The following is a 12978-nucleotide window of genomic DNA, read 5'->3' as shown; positions in this document are numbered from 1 at the left end:
CAGTACTTCTACCTGCAAACCACATGTAGGTCTTAATATCTGCAGACATTAGTTTTTATCACCCCTGACCAAAGCATTTCTCCATTATTTGAGAGAATATTATTTAGGACAAGTGGTTAAAGAAACCCGCAATGACCAAAGAAAGCCTATAATAATTAACAAAACCAATATGCATAAACAACTATGACAAAGCAAAAAAGAAGGAAACATACTTAGTCCAGTATACAAAACATATACCTCTACATAAATACATAGGACTACATTCCAAGATTGTTATGGAAAATAAAGAAAAATCAGAAGCTTGTCCTGTTATTTAAAAACTTGACAGACTTGTTATTTAAAACTCTTGTGCACTGTTGGTGAGAAGGTAAATTGCTACAACCACTATGAAAAACAGTATAGAGATTCCTTAAAAAATTAAAGATAAAATTACCAGATGATTAGGACTAATTAGGACACTAATTCAAAACAATATATGCACTCCCATGTTCACTGCAGCACTTTTTACAATAACAAAGATATGAAAGCAACATAAATGTCCATCAATGTATGAATGCATAAAGAAACTGTGGTATGTGTGTATAAATGGAATATTATTCACTCATAAAAAAGAATGAAATCTTTCCACTTGCAACAACATAGATGGACCTCAAGGGCATTATGCTAAGTGCAATTAGTCAGACAGAAAAAGATAAATACCATATGACCTCTCTTAAATGTGGAATCTAAAAATAAATAAATAGGCCAAGCTCATAGATACACAGAAGAGACTGGTAGTTGCCAGAGGCAGGAGGTGGTGGATGGGAGAAATGGGTAAAGTGTTTTTATTTTTTCTTCAAGTTTAAGTAAATTTAATTAAAAACAAACAAAAAAAAATGGCAGAAAAAGAGGATAAGATAACAAAGAAAAAGAAGTGACAAAGAGACTGTTCATAATTCTTACCTGTAGGGCACACTGTTATTGCTGTTGACATCAACCACAGACTTCCCTGGTGAGACAGGTGGATTTGGTGGATTCTGGGGGACAAAAATACAATGTAAAATAAAACTCAAAACACAGAAATCTTTGAAGATATAACTTTAATCCTTTCAATATACTATCTGTTACTTCTGTAATATAGTGAAAAATACTGTTAGTTGAGACAAGAATTTGAATCTTGGTGTTGCCAATTATTAGTTATGCTATAAGCAAATTACTTATTCTATTGAAACAGCTGCTTATCACATGAAAGATGAATATAATAATGCCTACACGTCAGTTTTTTGAGATGAATAAATAAAGAATGTAAAAACGGCTTACATGCTTTAAGGGTTCAACAAATACTAACAATATGAATATAAAGAATAACTGGACACACTCACAATAATTATCTAGTGAATCCCTACTATGTATCAGGCACAGCAGGGCACAAGATTACCACAAGAAACTCAAGAAGCAAGGAACATATTTATTCTTCCCCAGAAGTAGTTGATTACCAATTAAGTGGTGTCTTAGGCCTCAAATCAAATTACTTTTACGATTTTTGTTTAAAAACTATTTGCCACTATGTCACATAATTTCATAAAAAGATGTCTCAATTCTAAACTTAAATATCAACTAACTTCAACATTTTCACCCCCAAAAACAAGGAATATAGAAATGAATGCTAACATCTACATGTTAATTACCATTATTTGGGCCTCTATCATTAATGACACTATCATTATTCATTACATAAATTGAGAAAAATAAATAAAATAACTCTGCTCAGGAATTAATTAAGTGTAATAATACCACATGTTAAACTGAAGGTGACAAGTGCTTAGGATCACATCAAACAGATGCCACTATTCACTCCTCTCTTCTCAACAACAAGTAGATCTTGCTGATTTTTATAGGCTAAAAAGGTAATTTTAACCAAAAAGAATAGCATTATACTGGTTATATGTGTAGAGGTGACAAAAGATTGAATTAAGAAAAACTGCTCTAACTACTTAAAATCTGTGGACACAAAGATATTTGAAACAAATAGAAAAGCAAAATAACAGTGTAGTGTCAATGGAAAAAGTTTTTAAAAAAGTATTTGGGGAAAGGAATGCATCTTCAAATAGGTCTTTGAGTAATTAGTACACACAAAATAGTTAAGGTAAAAAATACTTCAAAGAGAAAACAGAAAAAAGAGGAGTAAAGCATAAAACAGAAATAAATACAATTGCCTTAGAACCTGGTATGGAGTCATAAGATACAGGACCTTAAACACTACTGTGTGCTGACATCAGAAAGACAGAACACTAGGAATCCCCACACCCCCTTCCCTCACGGAGTCAATGATATAATAACATACAGATCAAATTTCCTTTGTGAGAATTCCAGAAACCAGTTGAAAGGTTATAGCACTCCAAGTGAGAAGACAGCCAAGAAGCAGTGCACTGCAGTGGGCAAGAAGTTCTGCTGCACTTACATGCCAAACCCCATGATCCTCCCCACACATCACTGCACAATCAAGAGAAAATTCCCCACTCGAGGCTTCTACATCAGGAAGGAAAGAGAAGAGTGGAACTTGCATGCAACATTCCGGCTTTTGGGGCAACTACCCAAGGCATTAGTTCCTGTCTTACCTAACCTGGAGGAAGCAGTACACGCTGAATGTCTTTGGGTGGGAAAGAACAAAGGCAAGTCTATTGGCTTGGTACAGCACCAGAAAAATAACAGCAACACAGACAGACAGCAGAGGGACATCCCAAACCACTGCTTGCAAAACCAAGACTGAATTATGAAAGACAGCTGGGGGAGCTCCCAAGTAGAAAGAGAAAAACTGCTTCAGATGGGAGATTACAGGCACAAGCTCACAGAAGATGAGATATTGAAAAGGTTTGAGAGGCCCCCAGAGTATCTACTTGGGCTGACTAATGAAGATCATCCTCTGTACAAAGATATTCCAAAGAGACACGGAGAGGTGGCAATTTTTTTAAATGTGCAAATTTCAACAAAAGAGAACTAGACTTACAAAAAAATGGAAATACGGCCCAATCAAAGCAATCTATTTCCAGGAACTGACCCTAAAGAAACAAAGATCTATGAATTATCCAAAAGAGAATTGAAAATAACCAACAAGACGTTCTCAATGAGACAAAACAGAATACAGAAAACTAAACGAAATTAGGAAAATGACGCATTAAGAAAATGAGAATATTAATAAAGAGATAGAAACTATAAAATAGAACTAACAGAATTCTGGAACTGAAGAATACAATCAGTGAATTGAAAATTTACTAGAGAGGATCAACAACAAACTGTATCGAGTATAATAAAGAATCAGTGAACTTGAAAACAAGTCATTTAAAATTATCAAGTTACAGGAACAAAAAGAAAAAGGACTGAAATAAGTGAAAACAGCTGAATGGATTTATGAGACACCACTGGGTGGACCAACACATGAACATGGAAGTCCCAGAATGAAAGAAGAAAGAAAACAGGCAGAAAGTCTGCTTGAACAATGGCCATGAATAATGGCCAACAACTTTCCAAATCCGAGGAAGAAAACTGACATTTAAATTCAAGAAGCTCAAAAACCTCCAGCGAGGATAACTCAAAGCAACCTTCAATGAGAAACAACACAATCAAGCTGTCAAAAGTCACAAATAAAGAATTTTGAAAGTAGCAAGAGAAAAGTGACACTCAAGGCAGCTCCCCAAAAACTATCAGTGATTTTCTGAGTGGAATCTTAGCAGGCTTCAGGGAGTGGGATGATATATTCAAAATGCTTGGGGGAAAAAAACCCCTGCCAAACAAGACTATTATATCCAGCAAACCTTTCACTCAAAAATGAAGGCAAAATACTGATTTTCTCAGGTAAATAAAAAGTTGAAGGGAGTTTATCACCATTAGATTTGCCATACAGGAAATGTTAAAAAAGAGTACTTGAACTGGAAATGAGAGGACACTAGATACCAAGTTGAACACACACAAAAATATGGAATTCTCTGGTAAAGATAAATGAACAAATATAGAATCCTAGATTACTGTAAAGATGGTGCACAAATCATGGTTAGTTCTGGAACAGAATTTAAGCACTAAAAATAACTGTAAATCTATGCTAAACAAGACACAATATAAAAAGATATGTAAGATATCAATAACATAGAGTGGGGTGAAGCTGTAAAGAGGAGAGTTCTTAGATGTGATTGAAGTTGTTACCAGTTTAAAACAGTGGTAACTTTAGGATAGTTTACGTAATCCCCATGGTAACCCCAGAGAAAATACCTAAAGAAGATACATAAAAGAAAATGAGAAAAGAATTACACATTTTAAGTAAAAAAAAAAAAACCCCACACACAATGTAAGCAAAAAAGGAAAAGAAACAAAACACCACCAAGATGAATACAAAATAATTAACAAAATGGCAATAAAAAGTCCCTCCCTACAGTAACTACTTAAAATCTAAATGGTTTAAATTCTGCATGGAAAGCCATACACTGGCTTAATAGATACAAAAACAGGATGCTGTCATACACTGTAAACAATAAACACACTTTAGATATAAAGACACACAGGCGGACAATACAAGAATGGAAAAAGATATTCCATTCAAATGGTAACCAAAAGAGAGTAGGGGGTGGCCGTACATACATAGGGCAAGAGATCTAAAGTAAAAAGCTGTCACAAGAGACAAAGAAGAACTTTATATACTAATAAAGGGTCAAATGACCAGCTATAACATTTATAAGTAAATATGCACATAACATCAAGGCCCCCAAATATACAACACAAAAGCTGGCAGAACAGAAGCAGAAATAGACGGCAACAAAATAATAGTAGTAGTCTTCAATACATCATTCTATATAATGGTTAGGTAAATCCAGACAGAAAATGATAAGGAGACAGGAGAACAGAACAACACTATAGAATAAATGGACAAAATGGACGCACACAGTAATTTTCACCAAACAACAAAAGAATAAACATTTTTTTCAAATGTACATGGAACACTCTCCAAGACAGAACATATATTAGGTCACAAAACAAGCATTAACAAATTTAAATGAATGAAAATTATACTAAATATCTTTTCTGACCACAATGGAAAAGGACTAGGAATCAATAATAGAAAGAAAAGGGAAAAGTCAAAAATACATAGAAATTTAAAAACTCACTTAAAAGGGACGTGACATCAGCATCATGGAAGAATCTGTTGTTTCTAGTCTCTCCCCACTAAGGTGCAACTAAACACACATTCATTAACCAATAGAGGAGTCCCTCAAAAGCAAAATAGGATGTCTGAGAGATCCATGCAACCACACATCTGAAAGTGGGGGGACTGGATCCCCAGGAAGCAGTGGAAAGAGGTGAGTGGATCCCTCCCCTTCCTCAGTGGCAGCAATCTAGGTGGCAGGTCCTCACATGGTAGCAAGCATGACTGTAAGAGGAGGCAGGGAGCAATGAGGCCTGTACATGAATGTTTTCAGTTTAAAAGAGATCCGGCCTAGCCAAGGGAGCACATGCCATGCCACAGTAGCCCCCATACATGGGATCGCTCTCCACCGAGTAGAGAGACAGCCCCCACTAAGGAGCCACCAACAAGTGCAGCAGCTCAGGCAAAGCACCTATGAGTGCAAAGTAGCCTGCATGCACACAGGAAAGTGCCCCTCCTCTCCCACTTAGCACACTAGGTTGGCCGGTCTGCTGCAAAGGCAGCAGTCCTGTACCAGAGCACCTGCAAGTTTCTATGTGATTTGCCAAGAGGCTGCGGCCAGCGGGCAAACACAGACAAGCCCTGCTGGCAAAGATTCCAGCAGAGGTTGCAGGTTTGGAAAACAGAGCTTCCTTCCCCTCCAGAGGTGGCAGGAGAAATCTGTGACCTGATACTACTACAAACACACCAGCAAAGGATCAATTCAGTAAACACCACAAAAAACCACAGTAACATTTCACAGCAGAAGGCAAATGACAACTCTTCAGAAACCAATCCTGAACTCACAAAAATTTACATTCTAAATGAGAGAGAACTCAAAATATAGTTGACATAAAGAAACTCAACACGTTACAAGAAAACTCAGAAAGACAGTCCAATGAACGCAGGAATACAATTAATGAGTAGAAGGAATACTTGACCAAAAAGATTGAAACTAAAAAAAGAACAAAAATCCCCATAAATTCCACAGATGAAAACAGAACAAATGAGATAAAAAATAATCTAGAATCCTTAAAAAACAGAGCTGACATTATGGAGGACAGAACTAGTAATTTAGAGAACAGAAATATAGAAATGCTTCCGGTGGAGGAAGAGAAAGAACTAAGAATTTTTTTTAAATGAAGAAATTCTCCAAGAAATATCTGACTCAATAAGGAAATACAACCTAAGACCTATAGGTATTCCAGAGGGAGAAGTGAGGGAGAAAGGAGCAAGAGAGCTTGTTCAAAGAAATAATATGAGAACTTCCCAAACCTGGGGGAGGACTTGACTTACAAGTACATGAAGCCAACAGAACTCCTAATTAAGTCAATGCAAAAAGACCTCTACAAGGCATGCAACAGTAAAACTGACAAAAGTTAAGGACAAAGAAAAAACATTAAGGGCAACAGGGCAAAAGGAAATAACCTACAAAGGAACCCCTATCAGGTTTTCAGCAGACTTCTCCGCAAACTTTACAAACTAGGAGAGAATGGAATAATATATGCAGAATAATAAAAAACAAAGACTTTCAGCCAAGAATAGTCTATTCAGCAAAACTAACCTTCAGATATGATGGAGAAATAAAAATTTTCCCAGATAAACAAAAGTTAAAGGAGTTCATCGCAACTAGATATCTGTTACAAGAAATGATGAAGGAACACCTCATACTTGAAAGAAAAAGGCAAAGGTTTCCAAAGCTTTGCGCAAGGAGATAAGTAGACAGACGAAACCAGAAAATTGAAGCTATCTATCAGAACAGGTGAGCAAACGATTATAACATAAATGATAAATGGAAGGAAAGTATCAAAAATAACTATAAACACTTCAATTTAGTCACAAACTCACAAAACAAAAGAGAATAATTTATGACAATAACCGAGAAGTTGAAGAGAAAAGGGATGGAACGTTCCTAAGCTAATGGACATAACAGGCTATCAGAGAATGGGCTATCTCATCTCCAGAAAATGGAGATCATTTATAGAAAGCTCACAGTAAGCACTAAGCAAAAAACGAGAGGAGAGTCACTATTCATAAATAAAGAGAAAACCATCACAGAAAGCCAGCAAACTGAAATGGCAGTCAGAAATATAAGGGAAGAGAAAGAATGGAAATATAGAATAACCAGAAAACAAGGAATAAATTGGACTACTAAGCCCTCATATTTCAAAAGTCACCCTAATTTTAAACGGACTGAATTCTCCTATCAAAAGACACAAAGTAGCTGGATGGATTAAAAATCAAGACCCAACAATTTGCTGCCTGCAGGAAACACATCTCAGCTGTAATAAGATACGATAATAGTAGGGGACCTCAACACCCGACTTATATCAACAGATAGATCATCCAGACAGGAAGTCAACAAGTTACTAATGGATTTAAATGAAACACTAGATCAGATGGACTTAACAGATATATATAGAATATTCCATCCAAAAACAGCAGAATACACATGCTTCTCAAGTGCAGATGGAACATCTCAAAGATAGACCATATGTTGGGAAACAAGCAAAGCCTCAATAAATTTAAGAAGACAAATTATATCAATCATCTTTTCTAACCACAATGCTATGAAACTAGAAATCAACTACAAGGAAAAAAGCTGGGACAGTCACAATACGTGGAGACTAAAGAACATGCTGCTACTGAACAACCATTGGGTCAATGAAGAAATCAAAGGACAAATTTTTAAAATACTGGAAACAAAAGAAAATGAAAATACAACATATCAACTCTTATGGGATGCAGCAAAAGCAGATCTAAGAGAGAAACTCATGACAATTCAGGCCCAACTCAACAAACAAGTAAAAGCTTAAATAAGTAATCTTAAACTACATCTAACAGAACTAGAAAAAGAACAAAGCCCAAAGTCAGCAGAAGGGTTATCCCCTTCAGACCAGAAATAAATGAAATAGAGGCTAAAAAATACAGTAGAAAGGATCAATGAAACTAAGAACTAGTCCTTTGAGAAGATAAACAAAATTGACAAACTCTTAGCTGGACTCTCTAAGGAAAAAGAGAGAAGGCCCAAATAAATAAAATTAGAAATGAAAGGGAGAAATTACAACAGACACCGCAGAAACACAAAGGATTATAAGATAATACTATGAAAAACTATACGCCAACAAACTGGATAACTTAGAAGTAACGGATAAATTCTTAGATTCATACAACCTCCCAAAACTGAATCAAGAAGAAATACAGAATGTGAATAGACAAATCAGAAACAAAGAGATCGAAACAGCAATCAAAAACCTCCTAAAGAACAAAAGTCCAGGACCAGATACCTTCTCTGGAGAATTCTACCAACCATTCAAGGAAGACTTACTACCTATCCTGAAACTATTCCAAAAAATTGAAGAGGATGGAACACTTCCTAACTCATTCTATGAGGCCAACATCACTCCATTCCCAAAGCCAGAAAAGGACAATACAAAAAAGGTAAATTATAGGCCAATATCACTGATGATCACAGATGCAAAAATCATCAACAAAATATTGGCAAACAAAACACAATACATTAAAAGGATCATGTCCACAATCAAGTGTGCTTTATACCAGGGATGCAGGGATGGTTCAACAACTGCAAATCAATGTGATCCACTACATTAACAGAATGAGGAATAAAAAGCATATGATCATCTCAATAGAGTCAGAGAAAGCACGTGACAACATCCATTTATGATAAAAACTTTCACTAAAATGGGTATATAAGGAAACTACCTCAACATAACAAAGGCCATATGTAACAAACCCACATCCAACATCATACTTGCCAGTCAGAAACTGAAAGCCATTCTTCTGAGAACAGGGACAAGACATGGGGGCCCACTCTTACAACTCCTATTGAAAATAGTACTGGAGGTTTTGGACAGAGCAATTACGCTAGTAAAAGAAGTAAAAGGTATCCAAATTGGAAAAGAGGAAGTAAAACTCTCGCTCTTTGTGGACAACATGATTCCACATATAGAAAACCCTAAAGAATCCACCAGAAAACTATTAGAAATAATCAAGAACTACAGCAAAGTTGAAGGGTACAAAATCAACTTACAAAAATCAGTTGCATTTCTATACACTAACAACAAACTAGCAGAGAGAAGTCAAAAGTAAAATCCCATTTACAATTGCAACAAAAATAATTAAATTTCCAGGAATAAATTTAACCAAGGAGGTGAAAGACCTATACAAAGAAAACTATAAGACATTATTGAAAAAAATCAAAAATGACATAAAGAAATGGAAAGATATTCCATGCACATGGATTGGAAGAATAAACATAGTTAAAATGTCCCTATTAACTAAATCAATCTACAGATTCAACGCAATCCCAATCAGAATCCCAATGACATTTTTTATGGAAAAAAAACAAAGAATTCTAAAATTTATATGAAACAACAGAAGACTTTGAACAAGCCAAGCAATCCTGAGGAAAAAGGACAAAGCTAGAGGTATCACAGTCCCTGACTTCAAAATATACTACAAAGCTATAGTAATCAAAACAGCATGGTACTGGCACAAAAATAGACATACAGATCAATGGAACAGAACAGAGAACCCAGAAACAAAACCACACATCCATGGACAGCTAATCTTCGATAAAGGAGCCAAGAACATACAATGGAGAATGGAAAGTCTCTTTAATAAATGGTGTTGGGAAAACTGGATAGCCACATGCAAAAGAATGAAAGTAGACCATTATCTTACACCATACGCAAAAATTAATTCAAAATGCATTAAAGACTTGAAGGTAAGACCTAAAATCATAAAACTTCTAGAAGAAAATATAGGCAGTACTCTCTTTGACATCGGTCTTAGCAGCATCTTTTCAAATACCATGTCCACTCAGGCATGGAAACAAAACAAAAAATAAACAAATGGGACTATATCAGACTAAAGAGCTTCTGCAAGGCAATGGAAATCATGAACAAAACAAAAAGACCAGCCACCAACTGGGAGAAAATATTTGCAAGTCATATACCCAACAAGGGGTTAATTTCCAAAATATACAAAGAACCTATACAACTCAACAACAAGAAAACAAACAACCCAATCAAAACACTAGCAGAGGACAGAAACACATTTTTCCAAAGAAGATATACAGATAGCCAACAGGCACTTGAAAAGATGTTCAGCACTACTAATTATTAGGGAAATGAAAATCAAAACTACAATAAGATTTCACCTTACACCTGTCAGAGTGGTTACAATTAACAAGGCAAAAAATAAGAAACATTAGAGAAGATGTGGAGAAAAGGGAACCCTCATACACTGCTGGTGAGAATGCAAACTGGTGCAGTCACTATGGAAAACAGTATTAAGATTTCTCAAAAATTTAAAAATAGAAATACCATGCAACCCAGCTATCTCACTACTGGGTATTTATCCAACAAAGTTGAAATGAACAATTCAAAGAGATTTATGCACCCTACGTTCATCGCAGCATTATTCATAATAGCTGAGACATGGAAGCAACCCAAGCATTGGATGAATTGATAAAGCAAATGTGGTACTTATATACAATGGAAAACCCTCAGCCATAAAAAAATACAAAATTATCCCATTTGCAACAACGTGGATGGACCTTGAGGGTATGATATTAATGAAATAAGCCACACAGAGAAAGACAAACACAGCATGATTTCACTCATATGTGGAAAAGAAACAAACATGTGGATAAAGAGAACAGATTAGTGGTTGTCAGAGGGGAAGGGGCTTGGAAGGTGGGTGAAAGAGGTAAAGGGGCACATATGTATGATGGCAGATAAAAATTAGACTATTGGTGATGAGCATGATGCTGTCTATATGAAAACTGATAAATAATAATGTACACCTGAAACTACACAATGTTATAAACCATTATGACCACAATAAAATAACTGAAAAAAAAAATACAATAAAAACACTTAAAAATCCAATGTGCAAAAGAAATCACAAGAAATATTAGAAAAGATCTTGAGACAAACGAAAACACAACCACAAAATACCAAATTTACAAAGAACTTTATGCAACAAAGGTAGAACTAAGAGGAAAGATTAAATGGTAAATCCTTTAAGAAAGATCTCAAATCAAAAACCTAACTTTACACTTGAAAGAACTAGAAATGAAAAACAAACTAAACTCAAAGTTAGAAGAAGGAAAAAAGTAATAAAGATTACAGCAAAAGTAAATGAAATAGAGAAATTAAAATCAATAGAAAAAGAAATCAGTGAAAGTAAATGTTGGTGTTTTAAAAGATCACCAAAACTTTACCTAGATTACCTAAGAAAAAGGAGGGAAGACATAAATAAAATCATAAATGAAAGTGGAGTCATTATAACTGTTCCCACAGAAATAAAAATAATAGGAGACTAGTATGAACAATTACATGACAACAAATTTGATAACCTAGAAGAAACGGATAAACTCCTAGAAATAGACAACCTACCAAGACTGAATCAAGAAGAAATAAAAATGTGAATGAAACTAAACAAGTAGGGAGATTGAATCAGTAATCAAAATCATCCTACCAACAAAAAGAGCCAAGGACCAGACGGCTTCACTGAAGAATTTTATCAGACATTTAAAGAAGAATTAACAACTGCCTCTCTCAACTCTTCCAAAAATTGAAGAGAGACACTTCCAAAATCCTTTTAGGAAGCCAGCATTATCCTAATACCAGAGTCAAAGATATTACAATAAGATAAAACTATGGGCTAATATCCCTGATGAACATAGATGAAAAAGTCCTCAACAAAATACCAGCAAACCAAATTCACCAGTATATTAAAAGGATTATACAACATGGCTAAGTGAGATTTACCTCTATAATGCAAAAATAGCTCGACATATGAAAATCAATCAACATAATACACTACATTAACATAATGAAGTGAAAAAACCATGATTTTTTCTCAATTGTTGCAGAAAAAGCATTTGAAAAAATTCAACACCTTTTCATGATAAAAACACCCAACAAATTAGGAATGGAAGGAAACTACCTCAACATAAAAAGACCATAGTCAAAATTCCATAGTTAACATCATACTAAATGGTGAATAAATGAAAGCTTTCCCTCTAAGACCATGAACAAGGCAAAGTTGCCCATTCTTTCCAAGTTCTGTTCAGCATTGTACTAGAAACACCTCACCAAAGCATTGAAGCAGGAAAATGAACTAAAATGTGGCCAAATTGGAAAGGAAGAAGTAAAATTATCTCTGTTGGGAGATAAAATGATCTTGTATTTAGAAAACCCTAAAGAGTCTATACCCACAAAAGTGTTAGGACTAATAAATGAATTCAACAATGTTGTAGGATAGAAAAATCAATACACAAAAATCAGTTGTATTTCTATATACTAACAAGGAACAATCTGAGAAAGAAATTAAGAAAATAATCCCATTAGAATATCATCAAAGAGAATAAAATATTTCAGAGTAAACTTAACCAAGAAGACAAAAAATCTTTACAGTAAAAACTACAAAACAGTGTTGAAAGAAATAAAAGACACAAAAAAATGGAAAGACATCCCATGTTCATGGACTGGAATACGTAATACTGTTAAAATGTCCATACTATCCAAAGTGATCAACTTTCAATGCATTCCCTAAAATCCCAAAGGCATCTTCTGCAGAAATAGAAAAAAGCATCCTAAAATTCATATGGAATCTCAAGGGACCCTAAATTGCCAAAAAAATCTTGAAAAAGAACAACAAATTTGCGGGCTTCATACTTCCTTATTTCAAGACATGTTACAAAGCTACAGGAATCAAAACAGTATGGTGCCAGCATAAAGACAGATACATGAACCAATGGAACAGAATAGAGAACCCAGAACTAAATTCTCAGGTCT

The 12978-nt window shown here is 35.0% G+C and overlaps 1 protein-coding gene across 11 annotated transcripts in view; it reads right to left on the bottom strand.

Annotated features, from left to right (window-relative positions):
* ATF7IP (activating transcription factor 7 interacting protein) overlaps positions 1–12978 on the bottom strand; it is a 113100-nt gene that overhangs the window by 28373 nt on the left and 71749 nt on the right. For all 11 annotated transcript variants that reach the window (XM_014834208.3, XM_070494855.1, XM_014834207.3 and 8 more), the window contains exon 7: positions 943–1016. In XM_014834208.3, the coding sequence (XP_014689694.3) occupies positions 943–1016 (74 nt within the window). The remainder of the gene's footprint in view (positions 1–942; positions 1017–12978) is intronic.

This window comes from Equus asinus, chromosome 22, assembly GCF_041296235.1.
Source record: "Equus asinus isolate D_3611 breed Donkey chromosome 22, EquAss-T2T_v2, whole genome shotgun sequence".
In the NCBI taxonomy this organism is placed as follows: domain Eukaryota; kingdom Metazoa; phylum Chordata; class Mammalia; order Perissodactyla; family Equidae; genus Equus; species Equus asinus.
This window is presented reverse-complemented; position numbering and strand designations above follow the sequence as displayed.